This window comes from Melanostigma gelatinosum, assembly GCF_949748355.1.
Source record: "Melanostigma gelatinosum genome assembly, chromosome: 22".
NCBI lineage: Eukaryota > Metazoa > Chordata > Actinopteri > Perciformes > Zoarcidae > Melanostigma > Melanostigma gelatinosum.
The window spans coordinates 7,558,119-7,584,197 of record NC_136655.1 but is presented as its reverse complement, the minus strand read 5'-3'; the positions used below and the strand labels follow the sequence as shown (position 1 = coordinate 7,584,197).

At 43.0% G+C, this 26,079-nt stretch overlaps 1 protein-coding gene across 1 annotated transcript in view; it reads left to right on the top strand.

The window, feature by feature from the left end:
- The window catches only part of cacna1c (calcium channel, voltage-dependent, L type, alpha 1C subunit), a gene marked incomplete at its 5' end in the record, with an annotated part of 157,274 nt that overhangs the window by 32,853 nt on the left and 98,342 nt on the right, over positions 1-26,079 (top strand). Inside the window, 2 exons of the mRNA XM_079294870.1 lie at positions 16,125-16,542; positions 21,639-21,744. Coding sequence (XP_079150996.1) covers positions 16,125-16,542; positions 21,639-21,744 — 524 coding nt within the window. The remainder of the gene's footprint in view (positions 1-16,124; positions 16,543-21,638; positions 21,745-26,079) is intronic.

Genomic DNA, 26,079 nt, shown 5'->3' with positions numbered 1-26,079 from the left:
ATTATAACGAATGTGGTCACTGATTGCCCAGCAAACTCAGGATGACATCACCTTTTTACCTTTGGACAGGGCCAGCTGTTTCACTAGGAGCTAAGCTAAGCTAACAGCAGCTTTCTTCAGCTTCATTTTTACCATACAGACATGAGAGGGGCATCAATATTCTTATATTACTTTCAGCAAGAAAACACATAAACATACTTCCTAAGATGTTGAAATAGATTTATATTATGCACGTGTGTGTGTGTGTGTGTGTGTGGGTGTGTGTGTGTGTGTGTGTGTGTGTGTGTCTGTGTGTGTGTGTGTGGTCCTAGAAATACATAATGTGCTCGCGGCAAGGTGACGGCCGTTTAAAATGCAAATAAAAGAAACCATCACACATGATGTCAACCAAACAATTTTGATCACACTGTCGGAGTGGCCAGTTTGGTTTGGCTGCTGTAACTTTGTCGTATGACACAAAAAAAAAAGAGGAAAAAAAGAGAAAGCAAAACGAGAGCGAGAATCAGAGCAAGTGTGAAAAATGGAAAGTTAGATGTGCGACGAAAGAAAAACGATGCTACTGGAGCGCTTGAGGATGACTCATCCATAAGCTAGTGATGCTTCACAGACGACACACACACACACCAGTACAGGCAAATACACACAGAGTCGTGAATCCTCAGACCCACACACACACACACACTGCACACGACTATTTCGTCAAACGCTTGAACACATACGCAAACACACATTCATGTAAACACACGTACACCAGTCATCCATTAGTCTGATACTGATTCACGGAGACATGCGTGTTGGTTCAGCAGCTTGTTTCTAATGAGCCAAAATGGCCTCTGCCGCGCCGCAGTTTTCAGGCCAGAGCAGGGAACGGCCCCCAGGGGCCGAGGAACTGGGCGAGGGGATGAATCAGAGGGGCTGGATTTAAATGGAGGGCATTAGCTCATGGTAGCCATGAGAGGTCCCTGCACACTGAGGAGAAACACACACACACGCACACACCCAGGCATGCATGCAAACACAGATGGATCGTCTTGTACATATTATTGACACGCGCAGGCACATATCAGTGCGACTCAGTTATTTTACAAGAGACAAGAGGTAGAAAGACATGCACGAGCCGGACAGAAAGAAACAAATCTGGGATAAAAAGGGTGAGTGAGGTTCGGTTGGATGGGACGACTGGCAAGGTGTCGAGCACTGCAGATGGCAGAGAGACTTGCATGTGCGATTGTGTGTGTGTGTGTGTGTGATTTTTGCCAGTCGTACTCCCTTCCCTGCCGTCCCTGCTTGTCCACCCACTCAACATATGTCCTCTCCTCTCCTGTCTTTCCTCCTCATCCCTAATCCTTCCAATCATCTTGTATTTTGTCGTGTCATTACTACCAGTTTTCCTGTGTGAGTATGAATGTGGGTGGGTGGTATGCGAGTGTGTGTCGCAGAGTGCCCTTTGTGCTCCAATTCAGTGCTCTCTGATGTATTTATATCCGTAAACACACACACATACACACATGCCTTTTTCTCTCTCCAGCCAAACGCTCATCAAAGGGGCGTTTGATTTCTTCTTCTGTTGCCCAGGCCCCACACGTCCCAGTAGGGGGGGGGGGGGGGGGGGGGGGGGGGGGGTGGTATAAAGACCAGGGAGGGGCTGAGCTGTGAACTATAAATCTACAAAAAAAAACTAAAATAAAACTGTTAGACGCTTTGTATTTGTCAGTCAAACATTTTGCTCATCTTTGTTGAGTAATTTCACATGCGAGTTGTCATGTGTCGGCTCTACTTTGTCAGGATTTGTTGAAACACACATCAATCACTGGTAAAATCCAGCTAATGTAGAGTAAAAAAACATCATGTATTTTTATACATTTTTATGTTGGATTTTCAATGATTGTAGATGAAGATCACTCTACCATAGTAATCAGCATAAACAACCAAGTAAATTGCACATTCACAGATTAAAAATGTGACCTTGAAGTATATTGTGTATGATACAGCGCTTTTGAGACCCTTATCAATATATGGTTATACACTTTTTTATCTGTTTTTGCAATCATTTACATTATCCGCTCTGCTGCCACTCAATGTTCAGTGACAGTGTGTGTTTGTCAAGCCTCATGAACGTGGTTAGATAATGTGTACTGAATTTGACGGGTCAGTTTTGGGCTGATCCCAGTGTTGAAGTTGTACAAACTTATGTCATTTAAAGGGCTTCACATAAAACTGCAATATCATTAAAACCAAGTCATAAGACATAACGATCTAAATGAGGAGTATATAAAGCAATATGAAGAGTTTTAAGAAGTGATGTAAAAGAAGCTCCTGACAGCAAAAGCACCATTTATTCGACCCGCTTTAGGTGTATGGACAGCAGGTTTCTGTTTGTGTGTAACCTCGAGTTAACCTGGACCAAGACCATGAAACGGCTTCATATTCATTAATAAATCCCCAAACAAACAGCTAGTAAATGAAAGGTTCACTTCAGAAAGCTGTAAGAGAGTGTCAAAGAATTCAAATAGCATTGTTGTCTATTTGACCGGCAGTACTCCCAATATCATCTTCAGAAACATCCACTATCTGACGTTTGAGGATCAAGTAAGACTGCAGTCGTATTGTCGCCCTGTTCCTTTAAAAAAAAACTTTTTCAGAAGTTCCTTTTTTTAATTATACCTGACTGTCTGTTGCACAACTTGAACCCCTGCTCCCATGGCCCCACGTCTGCCGGAGGGGGATGTGCAGGGTGGGTAGGGCCTGAGTCATAGGCCGACCGCTCCCTCTGAGTCTGTGGCGATGCCAGACTGTCGAGCTAAACTTTGAGAGCACATTCATTAGCGTTTTATTGCTTCGTAGTCTCGCCAGTTCATCACCGGCGTGCTCACGGACGTGCACACGCAATTTACGGTTCTGAACTACACTTGGAGGACGGTTACAGCGCGGAGACATGTACTGTGTGTCGTCTTCGCTTTGAAGCGCACAAAGATATTACAACACATGTGCTTCATTTCATGGCTCCCTAATGTGTTGTACGTCGGACCACAACTTGTCTCTGGGTCCGTATATATCTGCTCCTCTGAGAACAATTACACACACACACACACACACACACACACACACACATTATGTATCTGTAGCTCATGTGAGGACACTTATTGATTCAACAGTAAAATGGCGTCACCTTGACTCCCCTCTCCTCTGTTGATGAAGGTTTTATTGAAGGATTGTTGATGGTGGTTAATAGCATTTTCATTTATAGTTTCAGGGCCATTTGTATTTATCTGCTGCTAATCTCGAGTGTTTCAGGAGAAATTCGATGGCGTCTTCTTAATGACTTTAGTAGCAGCACATTAAGTTATTAACCATTTTACAACAGATGTCCGCCCTTCATCTTTTTTCTGCCTAAATGTGCAGTTTTAGTATTTTCTTCTTCTTTTCTCAAGAGCTTCTAGATCACGCAAACACTTTTAATACTGTCTTGTGTAATGATGATGAAAAAATGCTTCAAAACAAATAAATAAATGTGCATTCTGTGTTTCCTCAGAATTAGGTGTTGTCACTAAGACATGGTTTATTTATAGCACTGTAATTGGACGTTTAGTCAGTGCATTCACACAGAGCGGCTGTGACATGACGGCAGTAACACAGCAATAGAATGAACAAACTTCACGCAAAACAAATACGAAAGGACATGATGTTTTGAGAGGATAACCTAGGAGCTAACGGCTAATCCCGAGGCCCAGCGTCTGGACTGACCTCAACAAATTTCGGAGAGCCTGACATGAGTGAAGGTGTGAGAAATTGCGAGCCATTTAAACCGGAGCGTGGAAAATGTGAGGAGAATGTAATACAATTTGGTTGTTTTGGATTTTCTGTGTAATCACCTCAGAGCGGATGGTTTTAGCTCACGATAGCCGCTAAAGGGCAAAGACTCAATACTGCGAACTGAACACTGTGGTCTGAACAGATGAGCTCCTGATGAATGACAAATCTTGCAAGATGTTCGCTGAGGTCGTGATAGTACTTCTCAAAGTAAAGTTGAGTCAGTAAAGTCAGTTATTAATGTTTTCATTCGTGTTTTACATCCTTTTATAAGATTTTTGATTATGATTGTTCATTATTTGTGTTAAACAAGTGGCTGTGTCAGGCTCCTCCGCTGGGGGCTGTTAAAGTTCGGCAGTCTGACCTCCTGCATCCCAAACCAGCTCACTACATCCATTTACACTTTGTTTGTAAATGTATATCCGTGTAAGACTGTGAAAAACAATCAAACTCATCTGTAATTACAAATAGCGGTGATGCTGTGGAATATTGAAAAAGCTTCCCATAGGACGGCGTTGAAATAAAATCCCAGTTTTGTGTATTAAAGCACATTAATGTTTGAATCTCCCTTTCAAATGGCATCATAAACACTTCATTTTCATTTAATTTTGCCATCTGCCAACAGTTAAGGCAGCCAAACATGTTACATGCAATATACAAAGTCAGTATCGCTAACGTCATAACAAGCTGAGAAAAAATACACATTACACATTGAAACACGCTGTCAGTCTTGTTTGTGGCCATGGCTGCTGCGGGTCTATCATTAGTTTTTTACATTACATTAGAATGCGGAGCACAACTAATATTTCAGCAGGGATCAAATCATCAGCACATCAGAAACATCGGGGGTCTTGTCTTGTAAGTGAGGCCATATTAAAAATCAACAAAGGCTCTTCCCAAACTGAACACATTGTACTCTTGCCCTTAAATCTGTTTCCTCTTTTTATCCAGGGAAAGTATAGCTTCAAGAATGTTGACTCCATTTTCTTCAATGCTCTGCTTCACATTAATACAGCCTCACTTGCATTTTTTTTAAGTGCGACAAGCCACGCCCTTTACACTCCGCTTTAACCTCTTTTCGGCCCTGCAGCAGCTGCACCAGTTGGTGGAAACATGCTTTGCTCGTTTATTGCAGTCTTTTCTAGAGCGCGAGGTCGGTGGGTTCCAGCTGGAACGCTGGGCAACGACCGTCAACTCGCCCACAGAGCAGGAAAGCAAAGAAACAACCTCGAGAGCGTCGACGTTTCCTTCAGTTTTGATCCTTGCCTTCTACTTTAAGGGATACAACAGTGAAGACCGATTTATGACCAAAGTAATTGAAAATATGCTGTGCTGTAGTTCTTTAAAGGTTGGCTCGTGTGCAGGTCACACTACTGTATATCCAGAGAAACACTTCTCTATTAAAGGCTCTTTTTTCTGGTCGTTAGATGAGGTCAATTTTTTGTTGTTAAAACAGGCCGCTGGTGGCAATGTTCAGCCAAGTGCCTTTGCCACGGTAACCTATCCACAGGGAAAGTTTCGTCAAAGTGCACTCAACAGGAATGCCAGGATCACCCAGAGAAACTGGGAGATGGGAAAGGTCCATGTTTTACCATCAAGGGGTATGATTTTACAGGATGCCTTGAGGAAACGAGCGATTGAATGGTTTGGTTTGCTGCCAAAAATGGCAGTGTTAGCAGCCAAAGCAGACATCGATTTGAAAAGCCTGGCTGGAGAATCGATACAAATGCAACAATGCAGCGATCGGATCCAGATATAGAATCAAAAGTATCAAAAGAGGCAATATCTTGTGTTTAAAGGTCACTTTTGTCGGCTAATGATTTCTTGTAGAGCGCGCAGGAAACCGGTAAGTGGGAAAGATTGTTGATTTGTCAATGTCTTCCCATGTGCACATGTATGGAACATGCGGAAGCATTTAACGGTCTGAAGAGGCAGACATCTTCTTGTATGATGGTAAGGTACAAATAATTGAATTTGAATTAGGATATTTGCAAAATGATACACATGTGTTGCGATATGCTCATCGACAGTTTAGATGGTCTCAAGAAAGCTGGGAATCACAAAATGTAAAAAACGATTGTATATTGTCTTATACAAATGTATGGAGGCTCCATCCCACATCAGTATTCCAGACACTGTTGGATTATAGACCACAGGTGCTCATGTGCAGCTCAGTTGGTCTTGCATTGCAATGTCCTTGGCAGGGTTAGGAGTTCCATTCAGTATGCAACGACTTTACCCTGAAGGCACTTTGCATGAAAGCGTTGTTTGAATGGCATGTGCTGTACATTATGGGAGCCCATTGTGCCCTTTACTGATCTAAAGGGCAGATGTGGAGACGGAGAGAGCGAGAAGGACACGAGGACAAAGACGGAACAGAAAGAGAAGGGAAAGGATTGAATAGAAGTATGGAGAAGAGAGAGAGAGACCGGAGAGTGTGGCGAAATGAAAGCAACATTTGAAATGGATTAACAAACAATGCATGTCCCCTCTGGTCTCAAACAAATACTGCATGTCAGCCAAAGTCTGGGGAGTTACGGAAACACTTTGTTGATGGCCTGCCTGTCCCACAGTCGTCATAGCGCAGGGTGCCGTCATGATGCAGGAACAGAAGCCTGAAAGTGACAGCCAAATGGCTAACGGAGATCATGAGCATTAGATGTAAGAAACGCCGCGAAAAGAGAGAGACAGGTTAGGGAGACGGTTCGTATCTGGGTTACTCTGGCCTCACATCTCTCCACTGCAGATGAATATTAATAAGGAGTTATTAATATCTGCTGCCTGCACTGTGTGTGAATGTGTGTCCATGCAAGGTCGGCATGGAGGCGCGGTGTGAACAAGCCTTCCGCCTCCTCTTGCTTCTCCTCCTTCTCCTCAACCACACAACCTGCATGTCACTTTTTGCCCTTCTTTCCTCCTCCTCATGCTCACTTTGACATTTTCTTCTTTGATTTTTCTTATCTTCTTTTGTTTTTCCTTCTCCCCTGCAGTCATTCCTCCTGTCTTTCACCGCTCCTTATTTTCCAAGGAAGGATGCTGATGCCGACTCTGGCACTAAATCAAAACAGAGTGACTAAGTTTATGGCTATTTGTCAGCTATTTGATACATTCCATATATTAGTATTATCTAAAGGTGATTATGTATTACGTCCCAGTCATTTTTTTGTACAATAAAGTACTGTAATTACTGTAATAGTACTGTAACGGCAACGAGGGAATCCGTGTCGCTGCAGTTATCGGCTTATACTCGATGTCACTTGGAGAATCTTTGGTCCTTAGCCGTTTGTAATGGTGGGTTCAAAGACTGCGTTTCATGTGAAAATAAACTCCCATTGAGAGGATTTCTTTGACATGAGATTGATGAACATCTGCTTGCAACAAAGGGCAGACGCTGCAGACACAGCCCCGTCCACATGCAACAAAACTGAATTGACAATTATGTTTCGAGGGGGAAATATATCAAAAGCTTAATAATTTGACACACTGGGTGGTTTTGGGTGTGTGGGTAACTTTGGTCCACTTTGAATTGTTGTGACCAACCTCCTTGATTTTGTAGCATTGCTTTTTACAGGAAGTAACATTTGAATCTCCTCATAACAACATATCCACATATTCGAATCCCATTTTTTTGTACCCTATTCTTCAAAGACATGCTCCACCCTGACCTCCTGGGTGTAGGAAAACAACAACCAATCAGTGCTTCAGAACTATGATTCACAGCTCCGGGGTTTGGCCGAGCTGTAATAAACTAGAAAGTCCAGATGACAGTGAGCAATGTGCTGCTGAATACACACGTATTCCCTTGACATGTTTCTGTAGTATCTATCTTATGTGTGGAGGAGGGTGCGCGCACTTCCTTTCATTTCCCCTCCACTTCAATTTCCACCTCAGATAGTATGTTACAGATTATGAATAAATCCATATATGATAGGGTTCTTTTAACCAACGCTACTAGCAATGAAAAGTGCAACGACGGCGGAAAAAAAGAGACTGTTGAGCACCACGAATACCGTTGGCTATTTTGTTGTCAGAATGACCTTATTCCTCCATGTTTTTGTTGACGGGGCAAAATAGGATAAACAACCTCAATTGTAACAGAGGTGTGTTTACCGCTCTGTGGTATTCACATAAATGAGAAGCACTCGATTTTCAATGTGCAGCAAACGAGCAGGAATTTCCCCTGACGACAGGCTTTTGTCTATTAAGAGTAAATATTCTGTACAATGTGACACGTTTTCTGTACGCTTGGTTGTCATGTTTGTTTACCTCTTAGGTCCGATCCCAAACATGCGATTGGCTGCTTCACATGCTTTCCTTGTGAATTTCATGCTCGTCCTGCTCACGCTGCGTGGATTTTGTGCGTGTACACACGTCTCTGTCAGCGGATACTGTAACTGCCTGTTGGGAGGGGTCACAGATCAATGGGGAGCAGGTGTGTGTGTGTCTTGTCATTAAAGGGGAGCAGGTGTATATATGTGCAAGTGTGTGTCGTGAGCTTATGTGTGTGTGCGCGCGCGTTGTGTGGAGCAGGTGCGTCTGTGTGTTGTGCTCACTCGGCCGGATAATGGGCACATATGGACAAAGCGAGAGAGAGAGACGGATGAGAGACACCCACACATATGCAGACGGACACACGGGGTACGCAGCCTACACAGATTCATGCACATGTACACGACTGATACAGACAAGCTTTTTAGACTGCTTACAATGTGGCTGAGTGGGTGACACATAAATTGGATAAAAATAGTATGAGGCTTACAACCGGTATTTACGAGGACAATGACGATGAGGGTTAAGCATGATGGGATGTCAAACGAGCAATGCGACACGTGGAAGCAGTGGCAATCATTTTTATGCAAGATAATGGAACAAGAGTTCACCTCCGTTATGCCGTTTTATGTTTATTATTCGAGTCTAAATCAGTCTGAAAGCGGTTGTAACGAAGCAGCGGTATTGTGCGTCAGACTGGCGAAGGGCTTCTTTCCGGCTAAATAGATTTTAATAGAGGAGAATAAGAAGGAGAATAATTGTCGGCTGTTAGAAAATGACAGAAAGGGGAGTGATGGGGAAAAGAGTGAGAAGCGGCGAAGAAAAATGTGGAGATGAGGAGGGGTAGATTGATGGAGGAAAGGAAAAAGGGTGCGCGGCTGAAAATGAACTTGTCCGCTGCTGGAGAGCCAATGGAGGGAGTGACAGCAATATAGATCAGAGGGAAAAGAGGGAAGAAGATGAGAAGGGGTATGTTGGTATGGAGGGATGATGAGGAAAAAAGATGTCGAGGGGAGAGAGAGAGAGAGAGAGGAAGCGATGGAAGGGAGAGGTGGATGTCGGGTTTCACACAAATGAGGAGGAAGAAGAGGAGGATAAAGAAGTCGCAGAACTAGAGGGGAGGGGGAGGGAAAAGAGGTTACAGTAGCAGAAGGAGGGCATCGTTCAAAAATAACGATGATTCAGCTGGGATGGCAGACGACAGGACTGCTGTGCGTGAATGGATCAGTGTGTGGGATCCAAACGCGCTGGGAAAACAAGACCATTGGTCGGGCCCAATTTTCTGGACCTCAGTCAGGCCGTTAATACGATATTTTCCTTTTTTTATATTTTGAATTGGAGCTGCCGCAGAGTGTGGGCCCCTTAGTGCGTGTGGCTGCCTGTGTGCATCCCCCATTAATTAGCGTCTGATCAGGTGTCATCATCAGTTAATTGACTGATAATTACATCATCACCGTCCACCCAAATAGATCCCTGTTGGGACGAGCGGAGGAGAAGGAGAAGCAGATGGTGGGAGAGAGTGAGCAATGAGGCGGACGTGAGTGAAGAAAGAGAGAGAGGAGGAGAGAAGGAGAAGGGCAAATAGAGGAGATGATGTGAGGGAGTGATTTGGGGTGGCATCATCTGATTGGTCCCCTTCACTGTCCGTTATCTGGTAGAGCCCATTGAATGAGCAGAGCGGCAAAGGACTTTTTAAAATCCCTTGTAGTTTATACTGGAACTGTATTTTGTTGGTAAGCAATATCAAATAGGACAACTTGTGGCATACTCTTGGTGTGTGTGTGTGTGTGTGTGTGTGTGTGTGTGTGTGTGTGTGTGTGCGTGCGTGCGTGTGTGAGTACCGATGACATTTTACGGCAGAGTGCTTGGAGTTGCAGCGATAGCATCTATCCCCACTCTTTATCATTAAGTAGATAACAGCTCCACTGACTTGAGTTTATATCACAGCTCATTGCTGCAGTTCAGTTCACACTGAAGTTCGGCTCAATTAGGTTCACTTCAAGTTCGGTGAGAGTGAATGCCCACTGTCTTTACACTATGTGGATCATTTGTTTGACAAAAATCAGCTGAGGAACCCGGACTCGACTTGGTTGTCCGAAGGTAATGTGTTGAGTTGGCTCTTTAATGAGGAGATTTCTGCCTTAGTAAGATTTATAGAAAATGCATGCAAGACACAGACCAATGTATCCGTTATAATGAGACCTTTTTGTTATGGAAATTGAATGGTCTGACTGTTCCTCATTTGCTTTCTTTATTGAGTTTGTGCAACTGTTTTTGACTGTTCATGTGGCCATCCTGCTGGGAACCATAGTGTTGGAATGGATTATAGGCCTTTGTCACGACATCTGGAGCACCTGTGCACATATAAGCGCCCAACTCTTATTGGTTCTACTCATTGACTACAACACCACAAATCATCAGGTAAAAGTCCAATGCTGAATATCAGGCTAACACCCGTGCTCCTGTGATATGTTTCAACGTCTGCTGTGAAATGTTCAAATAAAATAAAAAAATAGATATATTTTTTTAAACGCAAGTGCAAATGAAAATGCATAAAAATTTAATAAAATAAGACACACTATTCATTAAATGCATACCATAAATCTCCATATGGGTGTGTAAAAAGTTCATTCATTACAATTAACCTTTTCCTTTTACAATTATTGTGTGTTGTCACACTAGTGTAGCCATTGACTGCATTGCTTTGATAACAGCAATGTTTATTCATACTGTTAGACCTACTGTATATGGAGAACTAATAGTATTGATTGATAGGCTTACAACCATTAGCTGCAGTACCGTAACAGTCATTGATTGTCTGAAGCGCTGTGTAAACCTTTGTCTGCCGTAACACAATTGACTGCATTGATGTTAATACTACAAGAGTGAATTAGTGTGAAATATTCTTGGCTGCAAAGTCTTATGATGGATGGAGAAATTACTGGACTAAGTCCTGTCACTCGTGGTTAAGCACCCTCGCCCTCCTTACTCATCTTCCCTCTTTCCCTCTTTATTCAGTTCCTCCTAGATTTGGATCCTCTCCTCTTGTTCCCTCCTCTTTTCCTTGTCTGTATTCCCCCCCCTTCTGTGTGTCTCTCAATCCTTTTACCATCCCTCTCGCCATTCACCTCTCTCTCTCTCTCTTCTTCATCCCGTCTCCCTCGTCCTCTTTCCCTTTCTTTTTCCATCCTTTCTCCTCCCTCTCCCCTTCAGTCAGAATCGTATTTCCTGCAGGCTGCCATTTACCCCCCCCTGCAGAATATAAGAATAAAAGCGCTGCTAATGGCATTACAGTCACTCACATCATCACACGGTCTATCATACAACACCACACACACACACACACACACACATACACAACACACACAACATGACTGTGCATGTGCAGGACAGTCACACAGAGAGACACGCGGTCAGACAGACAGATCAGTGAGCTCAGTGTTATTAAAGTTTTACTCTCCTCTAATCCTCTCACTCATGCAACACACACACACACACACACACACACACACACTCTCTCTCTCTCTCTCTCTCTCTCTCTCTCTCTCTCTCTCTCTCTCAGTGGGGTCCACCCTTTGAGAGGGGCAGGCAGTGTGAGATAAACTGATCACGCAGGAGTACAATATGCCGAAAGTGATTATGTGTGTGTCTGTGTCTGTGTGTGTTTGTGTGAGATAGTGAGCGAAAGAGAGAGATGGTGATGTGCTAGAGCAGTTGGGAAGCAGATATTAACTCACACTGGAGTCCATGGTGGAAAGAAAGAGGACGATATTTTCCAGCATAGAGAATCATGGGACGCATGCAGAGCCCGAATGTATGTGTGTATGTATGATACAAGCTATAGTTTGCTTTAGACTTCTACTCTGCCTTTGAAATCACAGAAACCCTCTAAAAGCAATCCCAAAGTTTAGAGAAAATGGGGAAAATATAGTTCCATCCAAGTAATGACAATGCTCCAAATTAAAGCCACAGTGGTATTTCCCATAACAGCTGCATCTGATGCCAAGTGACTTCACCGCTGATGAATGTAAAGAACACCTCCTTGGGCATTTTTTGCTGCATTCAAAGCACACTGCTCCTAAATATTTGCAGACATATCTGGTGTTGTTGTTGAGTCAGTGCATTTGTTTTAAGACTGCCTTTGGGGTGTTCCAGTTTTATTTTAGCTGTAATAAACAGAATAAATTGTATTTACAGAGCACTTTTTAAAACAAATATTACAATGTGCTTGGCACAGAACGGAAATGAAGAAAAGAAAAATCACCTGCAGTAAACCCAGGGAACCGCAATAGCAATAAAACAACTCACATTAAATTCTAAAAAGCGGAGCGTATGAACCAACATTAGGATTCAGGTAGGCCATTCAAATTAAAATAAAATGATATGGCTGTTTGATGAAAATGAGTTCCAGGCAGGTCAAGGTGCCCTTATGGTCACATGAGCAGCAGGTTGGCTGCACACGTGGGCAGGTGCTTGAGGAGCCTGAAGGTACCCTCAAATTAATCAATATTAAGAGTAACATTATCATTTATCATCTATCAACCGTGTAAAGGATTGCAGTTTAAATTGAACGGTTGCTTTACAGTTATTAATCCCACCAATGGTTGTTTCTTGCATATGTCTAACACATTAGTTCCGCAGGACACGAGTTCCTGATGGTTAGTTTGGTGCATCAGGAACTCGTCCTGCGGCGTGCTGTCAGCTACTACTAGCCTGCGCCGAAAGAGGAAGATACTCTCTGGTAACCTCTAATTTGTCCCCTTTACACGTTCTGCGGTGTTAGGATAAGAGACTAGCAAGTTGTTATGTTTGTTGCATCACTTTTTGCTTCTGGAGCGCTGCGTCTGCTCCCTGGGACTCGTCGTAGCTGCTGAATGCTAATCGCTATGCTAGCTTGTCTTGCTAGTTTTCTAACTCATCTCTACACCTGTCTGTTGTGGAAATAACGTTATACTGTGCAGTTACTCATGCATGTATTGCATGTATACTGTATTTAATTGCAATGTTGAGGTTCGTGCGCTTATTTGCCTCATATTGTAGACTTCTGACGTTACTTCACTGCATTCCAGAGACACATTTTGCAACATTAGTAACATTATTTGACAGACACGTCACCGCTACTGGTTACTTTTCAGATCAAAAGTTTCAACCAATAACGCCAAAAAATTGTTACATTTGATACATATGACAAACATGTCCTGTATATACTATTACAGATTAAACTACTGGTTAAGCAACTGAAATTAGTTGAACTGCACAAGTTACATTCAAATTGAAATGCTTCACATGAATACATCGGTAACAATAATTCACACAACGAATAGGATAAGTCATTCTTCTTTATGAAAGGCATTTTTTTTTGAATGAGCATTCCATTCCAGGCTTTGGTTTCAAGGTTCTCCTGTTTGTGCATGCTGGCTCGCTTTCTAATTTTCATGCCATCGTTAATGTTATTAGTAACACCTGTGCTTCTCCTACTATAACAACTCAAAATGTGTGCCTGTGAACAGGGCCTCTGCTGTTCTTATTGAAGTACATTTTGCTGATAAAAACCTGGTTTTATTACGGTGACAGTTTGCAGCACCGTTACTTGTAATAGAGGATATTTAAATAGTGGCACTGCTACTTGGACTTCTGGATACTTCTTTCACCATTGCACATGTTGAGTTACAGGCATAAGATGCAATGCATGGGTGTGAAGTGAGGAATAGTAGTCCTCAATTATTCATGTAACTAATTACTTTGACTATGGATTCATTTGTGAAGTAATGCAATTTTTTTTCAATGAGTAAGAAAGGAGAAATTTACCAGCACTATATTGCAAGTGTATTTCTGCCTTATATCACACCATTACTTTTGAGATGATACATTTCACAGTATAGGCAACTTCATGTTATTGGAAACACACAGCATGTGAAGGTAGATGCTGCTGTGATGTGTGTGTGTGTCTCAGGCCTATGAGTTCATATGTAGAGACGTATAGCTCTGAAGTGAGAGGGATGTGATTTTTTGCAGATATTGTAATCGTACTGGAAAAGTCTCTCTCGCCTCTTCTCTTTCACCTCTAGACATCTCTTCTTACGTTTTCTCTCTCTCCTTATCTCTGTTGTGACAGCTTAGGTTGGAATCACTTTACAGGGGTTTTAAAGTGTTGCATTCTTTTTCTCCCAAAAGCAGTGAGCTTCCATGCAATGTCTTTAGAATGAGCTCAGCGAGCCGCGGCCGTTTGATTCTGTGGTGAAATATGGCCAAACCAAAACAAATTGGAGATAATAGGCAAATTGTGGCCAGAGAATACTTGCAGCCAATCATCAAACAGAGTCCCGTGACATGACAACCTTTTGTTTTGAAGGATTTCCTCCCGCCAGAAACACATGAACACGCAATTATTGTGGCGAGCCGCACTTCAACGATGCTTGGTGTGTTTCCGGTATAAGGTTACAGAACTGTGTGTTTTTGAATTTCCTTTGGTTTGATGGAATCAGTAGCTTAGACTTCATAGTTTCAGAAATGTACTCGAGTTTCCAAACAGCAAATCAGTTGTTCTCCGTTCTCAGACATTTCAAATGTCATGTATGTTTGGAAGTTTTGCGTTGATAACAATTGTTGACACGACGGTAACACAACTGTGCGTTGTCTTGAACCTGAATAGGACACATGGTTTCACACAGCGTGTAATCTACGATATGGTGTACGCATTTGTGGAATCCTTGTTCAGATGTCAGAGGGAAAGACGGGCTGAGAGGATATTATGACCGTCTTTAATCTGGCTAAGCATACAGTATGGATAATCCGCTCTCTCTTACTTACAATTCCCTACAGTTTGTCTGGATGACACAAGTATGTAATCTCACTGAGATTATTGAAATTCTGTCTCTCATTTGTCTCTAAAATTCCTCTTTTCTCTTTTCCACTACCACTATGTACGTTTGAACCCCTGTCATACCTTAGTATTATAGATGTGCGCAATTAGTCGACTACCAAACATCGCTACCCTCGCTAGTCGGCGCCAGATTAACGAGAATCAATTTATTTGGTCAATGTACTCAATAGAATTCCACATCGACATATGCTGTCTCAGCTGTTGCTGTGGAAAGCCGCTGCTCCTGCTCCTGCAGCAGCAGCAGCTCCCCACTCTGATCTAAACCCATCAGCTGCTCCTGACTCACTTCCACCTCGTCACGTTCTCCCGGCCCCCGCCTGCCAACCACCTCCTCTTTCTTTCGTTCTCTCCCGATCCGCCGGATTGGCCGGTAGATAGGGCGTTACAACCTTTTTGGACTAATTAATGTTGCAGAGACAATCGTGGGCTGAACACCATGTTGCTCGCAGTGTGGTAGAACGAGTGGGGAGGAGAAGGTGAAGGCTCTTATACATAATGTTTAACCTTTATAGATTAGAGATTTAGTGACGGCATGAAGATGTTGGCTTTTGATGTATGGTTTTTGTAGTCCACACGTTACAAAATTGAACAATATTTACAATACTTTCCTCTTGTAATGCTTTACAAAGAATAGCAGGAAGTGTACCATCAATGGCACAGATATTCTTTTTTGTTAGATCTTTTTTTTAAGCTTTAATAAAATAAAAAAAAGAGTCGTGAGATAAAACTATCATGATCTAATGTTGTAATAAGCAGAGAATGATCATTACACCAGCCAGTAGTTGCTGGTCTGATGAGTGGTGTTGAGTGTGTGTGTGTGTGTGTGTTGACACAAAGTGAATCTGGACTGCATAACCTACACAATATGCTGAGGGACTAAACAGCACACGGTTAGTCTGTTGTACTTGCTTGACAGATGGGAGTATATTAGTCATCGTCTATCCTACAGGGACAGACTTCAGTGTCTGCAAAATATACGGGGTTCACTCACTGATCTGTCGACAGTGCAAACACTCTTGAAACTGGTAGAATTGAAACACGATATCAACCCCAGTGAATCACTGACTGACCGTGATTAAAGCGCTTACTGACAGTGAACTTGTGTTGTTTGCTAACTTTTTCTTTCTCCTCCCTTTTCCCTTCCTGCTTCTCCTCACTTCAGGCTCCGACTACTCTCCCCCACCCCCCCTCCCTCCCCCCGTCCTTACCAACGAGCTCAGTGGCGGCGGCGGCGACCATGGCGGAGGAGGGGGCGGGGTCAACCACGGGGTGGGCGTGGTGGGCCTGGCCCCGGAGCACATCGCCACACCGGGGGCGGCCCTGAGCTGGCAGGCGGCCATCGACGCTGCGCGGCAGGCGAAGATAATGGGCAACCCCGCATCGGGCGGAGGGGCGGGGCTCGGGGCGGGAGGGGGCGGGCCCATCTCCACGGCCAGCTCCACGCAAAGGAAGAGACAACACTATAGCTCTAAGCCCAAGAAACAGACAACGACGTCGGCCACAAGGCCGCCACGGGCCCTGCTCTGTCTCACACTCAAGAACCCCATCCGCAGGGCCTGCATCAGCATCGTAGAGTGGAAGTATCCTTTGACTAACCATGAGGGCCATATCAGAGATATGATATTGTCTTAAATGTTGCAATATTATTGTACAGTTGAAACCATTTACCATCCAAATCAGATCTGATGATCCATTTCAAACTAAACGGTTTGCCAAAACTAGAGGAATGCACACATTTCCATGCAACCACATTGTGTCCCTCCAATGTTGAATGGATGGATAGATGCAGGAAGAAATGAAATCATGGCGAGGAGAATAAGGAGGAGAAGAAAAGAGGGTATAGGGGCTAGAGGACATGAACATGTTTTGGATGCATCTCACTTCCTCTTTCCTCTCTTCTATTCTCTTTTTTAATCAATCTGTCTTCTTTCCTACGTCTCACTCAGTGTGATTCTCTGCTCTCCATTCACTCGTCCTAATCCTTTCTCCCCTTCCTCTGTCTGCCCTGCTCCCTCTCCCTCTTTCATCTCACAGCCTTCTCTCACAGGAGGATAAAACCAATTGTCATTTTCATCCCTCCTTCACACCTCTCCCATCATATGTCTTTCCTCTAGCTCCTTCTAACTGCATTCATCCTCTCTCCCACAGGTTCTCCCATGCCTCGACTCCTCCTTTGCTTCCTCCACTTCGCTCTCTCACCATTTGTTAACAGTCTCTCCCTCCCTCTGTCCTTCTAAATCCTTTTATTCCTGCTGTTCCTCCACCCGTCCTTCCTTTTTACCCTTTTTTTAAGGTGCTGAACATAATGACTTGGTTTTCCCTCAGGGTGAGATGAAGGGAGAAAGACAGAATGGTCAGTGTTACAGTCAAAGTGATTGATAATAGGAGAGGGTTCACATGAGCAGTGGCACATCGTCCTGAGAGGTAGACAAGGAGAGGAAGAGTGGGGGTTTGGGGAAATGAGAAGGGCAGGACATGGATGTCGACAGGGGAGATGATTGAGCGGATTAGCCGAGGAGGGAGGGAGGGATTGAGAGGGGGGGGGGGGGAAGGTAAACAAGAAAAATGACAGAGCAGGAGGAGGGCAAATAGAGAGTGAGGGGAGGAGAGGATAGGGGGAAGATGAGGGAGGAGAAGAGTGGAAGGCACAGCGAGTTGGAGAGGAAGGAAGATGAGCTGGAAGTAGTACGTGTGTTTGAGTGTGTTTTAAGAGGGCTGTGTTTTGGAATTATCAAATTAGAATTGAGTTGATGACACTGTAGGCTATGAGGAAAAGTATTGTGGAAAAAATAATTTCTTAATTGTACACCACACAGAGGATCTTCACACAGGCATACCCCACATGTCACAATCATATTCATTTTCGAAATCATGTTAAAATCAATTATCATTTAACTTTAATGTAATTATTTAATATTTTTTTAACTTTTAACAGGATAGATTTAAAACATATTTCTGTTGGGTTCCCACTCTTACACCAACGTACTCTCACAGTAGTTTCTTTTTTATATCCACTGATAAACGACGGCACAATTCTTGGTGATATTCTTATGAACCTGTTTATTCATCAAATAACCACAAAATTACTGTTTGGTTATATTTGGGCCTACATTTGTTTTGATGGTTTTGCTCAGTTTAATGTGAAAAGCCAGGCTATTGAGTCCACAATGGTGTGCATCTGCTCATGTATATCGCTCAAAGGAAAGACATGTTTTCTTCAAAAACAACTCTTAAATTTCCCATGGGAACTGCCCTGCCTTTTAAAGTGTGTGTAATCTTTGTGCGGTAAAGCAATGGATGCAGGCAGAGTATCCTTCAGATCACCTTGTGTGTTTTCACCAGTTATTACAATTCATGATGTCAGTAGACCTTACACTATCCCGTTACGTTGTTAAAAAAAGGAAAATGAATATACAGCTCTGAAGGGAGGGAAGGATGAGAGAGACAGTGTCAGCGAGGGAATGAGAGTGAAGGAAAGACGAGGGACGCTAAAGAGGAGACACCAGAAAGAGTTAGAAGGAAACAGGATGGAGTCTGAGCCACAAAAGGATGGAAGGAGAAAATCAGCAGTATAACTGCAGCAAGTTTTGTCCTTCATTAGTTTCAAAAATCCACATCAAACTGTCCGTCTTTCTGCCTGCTTGTCTGTCTAACTATTCTACTTTGGGATGTCCTTCATCACTGCAGATGAGGGCTTAAATGCAGCACGCGTTTGAACACTGGTCCGGGGGTGACTGTGCTCTGTACTGGTTGCATTTGTTATGCATTCATGTGTTGCTTTTAATTCATAGGCTTTGAGTATGCGTGTGTGTGTGTGTGTGTGTGTGTGTGTGTGTGTGACCTGTATTCTGTGAGTATCTCTGTCTCTAGAGACAGCCGATCCAAAATCTTCCTCTCTCCCTCCTCTGTTACCATGACAACAGCTGCTGCTCTCAACAGGTCGGTGGGGCCTGTCTGAGCTCACACACACACACACAAATGCACGCAAACACACTCTTAGATTGGAGAACACACACACACACACACACACACATAAGCACTCTGGAAGAACGCACACGTAAACACACGTACACACAGATGACAAACACACATAGACACACTCGCATGCTGTGTAATTATAGCATTTAAGCATTACCTGCACACTGCAAGGTCAGCATGAGAGACGAGGAGAGAGCGGAGGCTAACTACCATGTTCTCTATGTGAAATCACACCAAGTGGTGATTTTGAAAAGATGTCTTTGAGTGCATTTACTCACACACACACACACACACACACGCACACACACACACACACACACACACACTGTGTCCTAGCAGCTTATATATATTGCATCAGGTCACATGAGGGGTTACGCTATTGGTATGCATTTTCAACTCGGATAAATATTCTCGGCATAACACAGGAGAGTGCTGAGGCCGCTCTCCCAGATGATATCAGTATATCCCGGGTTTCTTATATTGAGTTTGTCAAGATAAGAGATTATCTGTGTTGTTGTGAGCTGCATGTGGCGGTTAAGTGAGTATTTAAGAAAATAACAGCGTCCCGGTGCGTATGTGGATGGACTCCCAATGTGACAATTTGTCGTAAGCATACACTGTTTAATTGGTAAACCGCTGAATGTATATTTTATATTCCAAAATGCCTCAGATGCCTGCTGAGCTAACTAGATGCTGATTTCAGTTGTACTTTTTTGTTATTGCTGTTTTTCTGGAGCTGTCCGTGTCAAAATTCTTACCATTAATATTTATATGCCGTTAGAGATGGATCTTTACTATTTTTAGGCTGATTAATGCATTAATAATAGACTTGGTAGTTGTTTTGATTCTTCCCTCAGACTCCCCCGATTCCCCCCCCCCCAGTGTTCTGCTCTCAACAACACAGCAGACAGTAGATTTATTATCATGTTGATGGAAGCAGAACTCAAGGGTTTTTTCAATTATGGGTCAGGAACCCAGAATGAGTAACAGTCTGTTTTTTTTTCTGTGGGACCCTGCAAGCCCGGAGAGTGTTGAAATGAGCCCCGGGCACAAGGGTGACTGATTAACTTTGATACATTTTGGTCCCAAGCTGAATGATCTTGTGGCCGATGGTGTTCAAGGTTCAATCCTTAATCCAAACATAAACAAAGTATTAGTTCTTCCATGAAAAGATGTTTTCTTTTTCTTCCTCTCACTGTTTCTCTGTCTGCGTGGCTATTCCTGAAACGGTAGTTAAAGCTGTAGAATAGATAGCAGGTCTGTTTCTAGAGGGGCCACACACAGCAAGATGTCTAGCGTAAGAACAAGTTATTGAAACTGAAGCTTTGTTGTTTATTTGTCAAGACAGTTTAATTTCTCCGCTGCCATAAAACCAATTAGAAACTGTAAAACAAATGTGTAACAATAGATTGCAGATGTGGTTTCACAGTAATGAATTACTGAGAAACATCGTGCAACATGTTGAACATATGGATCAATTCTTCTAATTTCTTCTAATTTGGTGACTTTCTCAAGTAGTGCTGCTGACTCCCTCATTTAGTCTTGACAGGACGCAGACGATAGAGTTTCAGTAAACCTCTGCACACGTACACATCCAACCATTACCAGTTGTTGAAGTTTTGCAACAAGGGATCTCTCACTGGCTTCCCTCCTGTGAAAACTGCATCTGTCCTGCAAAGTCAGATTCAGTGCAGCAAAAGCCTGCATTCACGGCGTGATGTCACGTGTTGAACGTGACTGTCAGCCACAAGTGCACATTAGTTTGCTCATGATTTGAGGATCTGACAGCACCACTCATTAGTACACAAGATCTGGAGTCGAGACTAATTTGACATGCAAGGGGAAAGAAGGAAGGAAAAAATGGAAGAAGAGAGCAGAGGGAGAGCAAAAGGAGGTGGAGGGAGGTGACAGCAGTTGGTAACTGTTGATGAAAACCAGACCTTTTATCTCTCCTTCTCTCCCTCCCTCTCTCCCTCTCCTTCCACTCTCCACTCGCTCGCTTTTACTCTCCCTCTCTCCCTCTGTGAGGCCAAAAATAATGAGGTCGCTCCCCTCTCAAGGGCCGCTCCTCTCTCTCATTCCACCTCACTCTTTCTCCGTCCACATCCCGTCTTCCACGCGACAGGCCTGCTCCTCGCCACACCCATATAAGGGCATGCACTGTCTCTCTAACCCCCCCTTGCACACACAAAGAGGTTCCTAAGTGAACCAATATGTCTTATTGTTAACGCAAAGGCAAACTCAACAGCTTTGATCTCTCCCGTTGTGTACACTGCTTGTGCAGTCTGCAGTGCGTGTGTATATATACCTCTGCTTATGTAAGGATGTATTAGCTTGTTTAAAAATACCTCCATGTTGAAATAACATGCCTGATATGAAGACGTTCTCTATTCAGGAAGATGAGGAGTCAGAGTTTGTACTAGAGCTTTTCATGGATCATTGAAAGCCTACTTGAAGCTGGCGTGTAGTGTATAGATCTATAGATCTACATTTGTCTCCTCGGGTCCCTTAGTAGTGGGGAGACGGGTGCAATTCTGTCCCAAGTCAACATTAATACTGCTGGCTGTCCTATCACCAGATATTTGTCATATGTTATTTTAAGAATAACCAGGTAAATGCTCTCTAATGTGTAAATGCCTCTGTACTTGTGTTACGTGCACTCTGCTCCGGTGTGTATATTCTTTAACCGTCCCCTCAGACCATTTGAGATCATCATCCTGATGACCATTTTTGCCAACTGTGTGGCCTTAGCCGTCTACATCCCCTTCCCCGAGGACGACTCGAACGCCACCAACTCCAACCTGGTGAGTAATCTCAAATATCTAATCTGCTTCGAAGTTCAATACGCTCACTCGCGGGTCAGTCCACCAGTTGCTGGTTTAAGTAACCGCTTGGCTCGTTGTAAGACGGGGTTTCTCAGGTTTTTGTGATGTGGTCTGACACCTGTGTTTCCCATGTGGATTATCGTGACTGACATCTTATTGGTTGAATTCTGTAACATTTCCTTCTGTTAATTAGCAATACTGAGCGGCATGTCATGAGCGCATATCAGCGCAGCTGATTCTGTTGTGTGTGTGATTTGCTGCCATGTGTATAAGAGGCATGAGAGGAGGGATGCTGTATTACACCGGCACTGGTTCCTGAAGACAAGAAGTGGGGAGAAAAAAAAGACGAAAGTGGGAGATAACGAGACAAAGTGAAGAAGTAGGGAGTAAAAAAGAATAATATCTTCTCTGAGCTTCATTCTCTCTCATCATTGGTTGTTTGGATACAACACGGTCGTTGATTATAATGTTCCACTTTGAAGCCTGAAGACAATTGAGGATTTTGACTGAGGACTCTTGAGTTGTATTGAATAAAGCCATGTGAGTTGATTTTGATCAAAGACAAAGCATCGTTTTCTTGTGGGCAACATAAAAAAAAAATTGGCTCAGGACAAAATAGTTGTTTTGATTGAGGAATGAGTTGGGTGGTTCCCAAAATGTCATCCAGTCTAATGTTTTAAATGTTTTAAATGTAGCATCATTTGATATTTTTCAAAGTAAAGCAAAACAAAGACATCTGTTGCTTCAAAACTCTGGTTTTCTGACTGTGTGTGTGTGTGTGTGTGTCTGTGTGTGTGTGTGTGTGTGTGTGTGTGTGTCCATCTGAAACTTGCTTTGTTTCTAATATCCAGCTGGGGGCGATTCCTCTGGTTGCAAAAAGAAGTCTGATTGTATAGAAGTCTATGAGAAGATGACCCTACTTGTCACTTGATTTATTCCCTCAGTAAACATTGTAAACATGAGTTTATTTTCTCAATCTTTAGCTTCAAGTCTTCTTCAATACAGCACAATGTTCATTTGGTAAACTATGGTCCCATTTAGAGTCGAATAGACCATAAAGCAGGGTACGCTTTAGGGCGGGGCTACCTTTGTGACGGACAGGTCGCTACCACCACGTTGTCCGGTCCGGGCGTTGTCTGTGTGTTCGTTTTGCAAATGAACCCTTTCACCGTGTGTTTTCAGTTCATGAAAGTGAATTACTTTGTGGTCGCCTTATCGCTGCGTTCCGTTGTACTACCACCCTCTTCTGTCACTTCTGGTTGCAAAAAAACAAGATGGCGACCGCCAAAACATGATTACGCCAAAGGACTATGAGGGACATTGTTTTTCTTCGTATTGACTTTTCATAAAGTTACATTGGACTTAATGTAGATGAGTAGGAAAATAACATTTGCTTGAATTTGCTTTACTGTGTACATACCCTCTGCTTTCTCCTTGAATGATTGAGTGTCGGAGCAGGTATGAGTCAGTAGAAGAGTAAATATGGCAGCTGCTTTCATCTTCTTCATTTGTGTCCATCACCCACTCTCTCTGCCTCTCTTTATCTCTCTCTGAATTCTTTCGGAGGCCAACATTACTTTCCCTGTGAGGCTTTACAGATCAAGTGATAGTAACCATGCAATATAAGTGAGTTAGAGCATTACATTTAAGAAAAGTAATGTTAAGTGTGTCATTTATTCATGTCTTCAGTGGACAGTCTAGACTAGATAACAATAAGTCTACTGTCTCTTGATAACTGTCAACACCATGAGGAGAATTTGAATGCCACTGTTTTTGAAACTGCATACAGCAGGAAACATTGCTAAGCACACACACACGCACGCACGCACACACACACAGTAAAAGTTTTGCCTCGCATATTTTCAGGTATTCTATCTTTGCAGGGTTAATTTGCACCCTACTGGTGACCCCCCCTAGGTAATGAAAAGATGCAACGCACATGCGGACACAGACAGACACACACACACACACACACTCTCAACCGACTCACCACCACCACAGCTGTGGTCAATTCGTTTTATAACCTTCTGACAGACAGGAAGCAGTGTGCAGATGGCCTAGAGCACACGTGTCCAACTCAAGGCCCGCCACATCATTTTATGTGTTCAACTTGTGTTTGATATTTGTCTTTGTTATTTTCTTTCACAGTTTGATCTTTGATAGAGTCATGTGGGTTTCTTAACCCTCAATTAAAATGATTTATGTTATAATAACAGAAATGTGTTTAAATATAATTTTTCATTTATATAACTACATGTACAATATTTGTACAGTTGAATCAACAATAATCAAATGCAGAGAGAGTTATTTAACAATATGTTCGGGAGAAGTTAGTTATACAGTCTTACATTTACAACCGGCCCTTTGAGGGCGACCGTGATGCTGATGTGGCCCAGAGTGGAAATGAGTTTGACACCCCTGGCCTAGAGGCTTAAATACATGGTTGAACCATGTATCTGTGTGTGTGTTTGTGTTTATTTGTACATTTCTTTTCTGTTTAGCCACCTAAACTTGTGTAAGTTAACTTTGTGTTGTATTCACTTTGACTGTTGACCTTATTCAGTTCTTGTATTATGTTTGCAAGACATAAACCCCAAACTGCCCGACTCCATCTTACATCCCATTGGTTAAATTTGCCTTTAAGTGTCTACGGTGAATCTCATTATACTGTTTCAGTCATTTAGATGATGTGTTTATCCAGAGTTGTCTGCAGTGACTGTTTGGCTTAACTGCACTCTAACAGACCAACTGACTCCTCATGCACATTTGGGAAGAATGTGACCTCATTGTCTTACCAATAGGGAAGCCAGCCACTTGTGTGAGCGTTGTCTTTAAACTGTTCTGAATTATTTCTTACAGTGTTGTTGCCTCCGCATTCCACTGCAACAAACTGTGAGGTAACCCTCATTAAACACAATGTGAGTCCGAGCCACGGGAGGCGTTTGAATAATATTCCCTGCTCCAAAGCTCTTGCAGTTCAGCTCACCCTGAACCTCTTGTGTCACCCTCCCCCTGTATTACGTATTGTTGTCATTTGTTTTCTTTTTGTCATTCGGGGTGACGAACTGTGCTTAGCCCCTTGTGATTTTGTTTGCTCACCCACGCAGTTTTTATATTTCCTTTTTTTTTTGCCAGTTTTTTTATCATTTGCAAATAAACTACAGGCTTATACAAAGTTAGATTTTTTTTTAAATGGGGTATAAGCCCAAAACTGCTGCATCAGTACCCTGATAGTGCTCTATATATTTTCCCACTGTGTGTGATTGAGCGTTCGCATCGATATGGCACCCCCTCACTAGATTTGCACAGGTCTGTCTTATGTAATACCAGAGATCTCTTGTATCGCTTCCAGTACATGATTTCTATTTCTGTCCGCATCCCATAATGTGGCGCTCTGTCTCCTTGACGACATGCCCAATAATAGCAGCGGGAGAGGTTGTCATGGATATGGTAACCGTAGTGATGCTCCTCATCTGTCCTTGGTTACAGAGGAAAGGAGGGTAGGAACCAACGTTTGAGAGAGTCTCTTCTGTCGGGGAGGAAATATATGCTGCACAAAGGAGATACAACTCTAAATAGAATGTGAAACTTCACTGCCTGTGGCTGTTCTATTTCTCTTCTACTCTGTATCGGTTCCTCCCCCCCTCCTTTCCTTCCCTAAGCACTTGCACCGTCTTACTCTCCCTTCAGATCAATATGGATACTTTCAGATATGCAGAATCTTTCTGTCAGAACCAAGCAATGAACCAATCAATACACCTGATTAGACACTGATTGACACACACACGCACGCATGCGCACAAAAGCACACTTTTGACGCTAAATCCCATCAGCAACAATGAGACTTAATAGGATTGTCAGTGATTGAGGTTCGAGATTATGATGGTGTGATATTGCGTGTGTGCACGGTCAGGTTAAGCTGGTCTACATGCATTTTTATCGTGTCAGACATGTCTGTGTATCAGTCATGGACGTGTGTATATCTGAGTGTGTGGTTGTTCACCGTTGTTTGTGTTTGTTTGTGTGCGTATCAGCAGTAGGTGACAGGACGTTCAGTGACAGATGTATTAGCTGCCGTCTCTCCAGTAGGCGTGTGAACCTTAAGTCTATGAATCCACTTTGAGAGGGAAACACACACCTTACACTTCCCTCTGAGTTTTATATTTAGGTCTTACTCTTTATATATTAACAATCGAGTTTGGTCATTTTGTTCAAATTTGTCAAGTGACCTTGTGGCTGTGTGAATGTGAGCGTCCTCTTTCTGCTTAAGTAAGTGGATGAGTGTGGCATGAATTAAGATCACTTTCTAGAGAT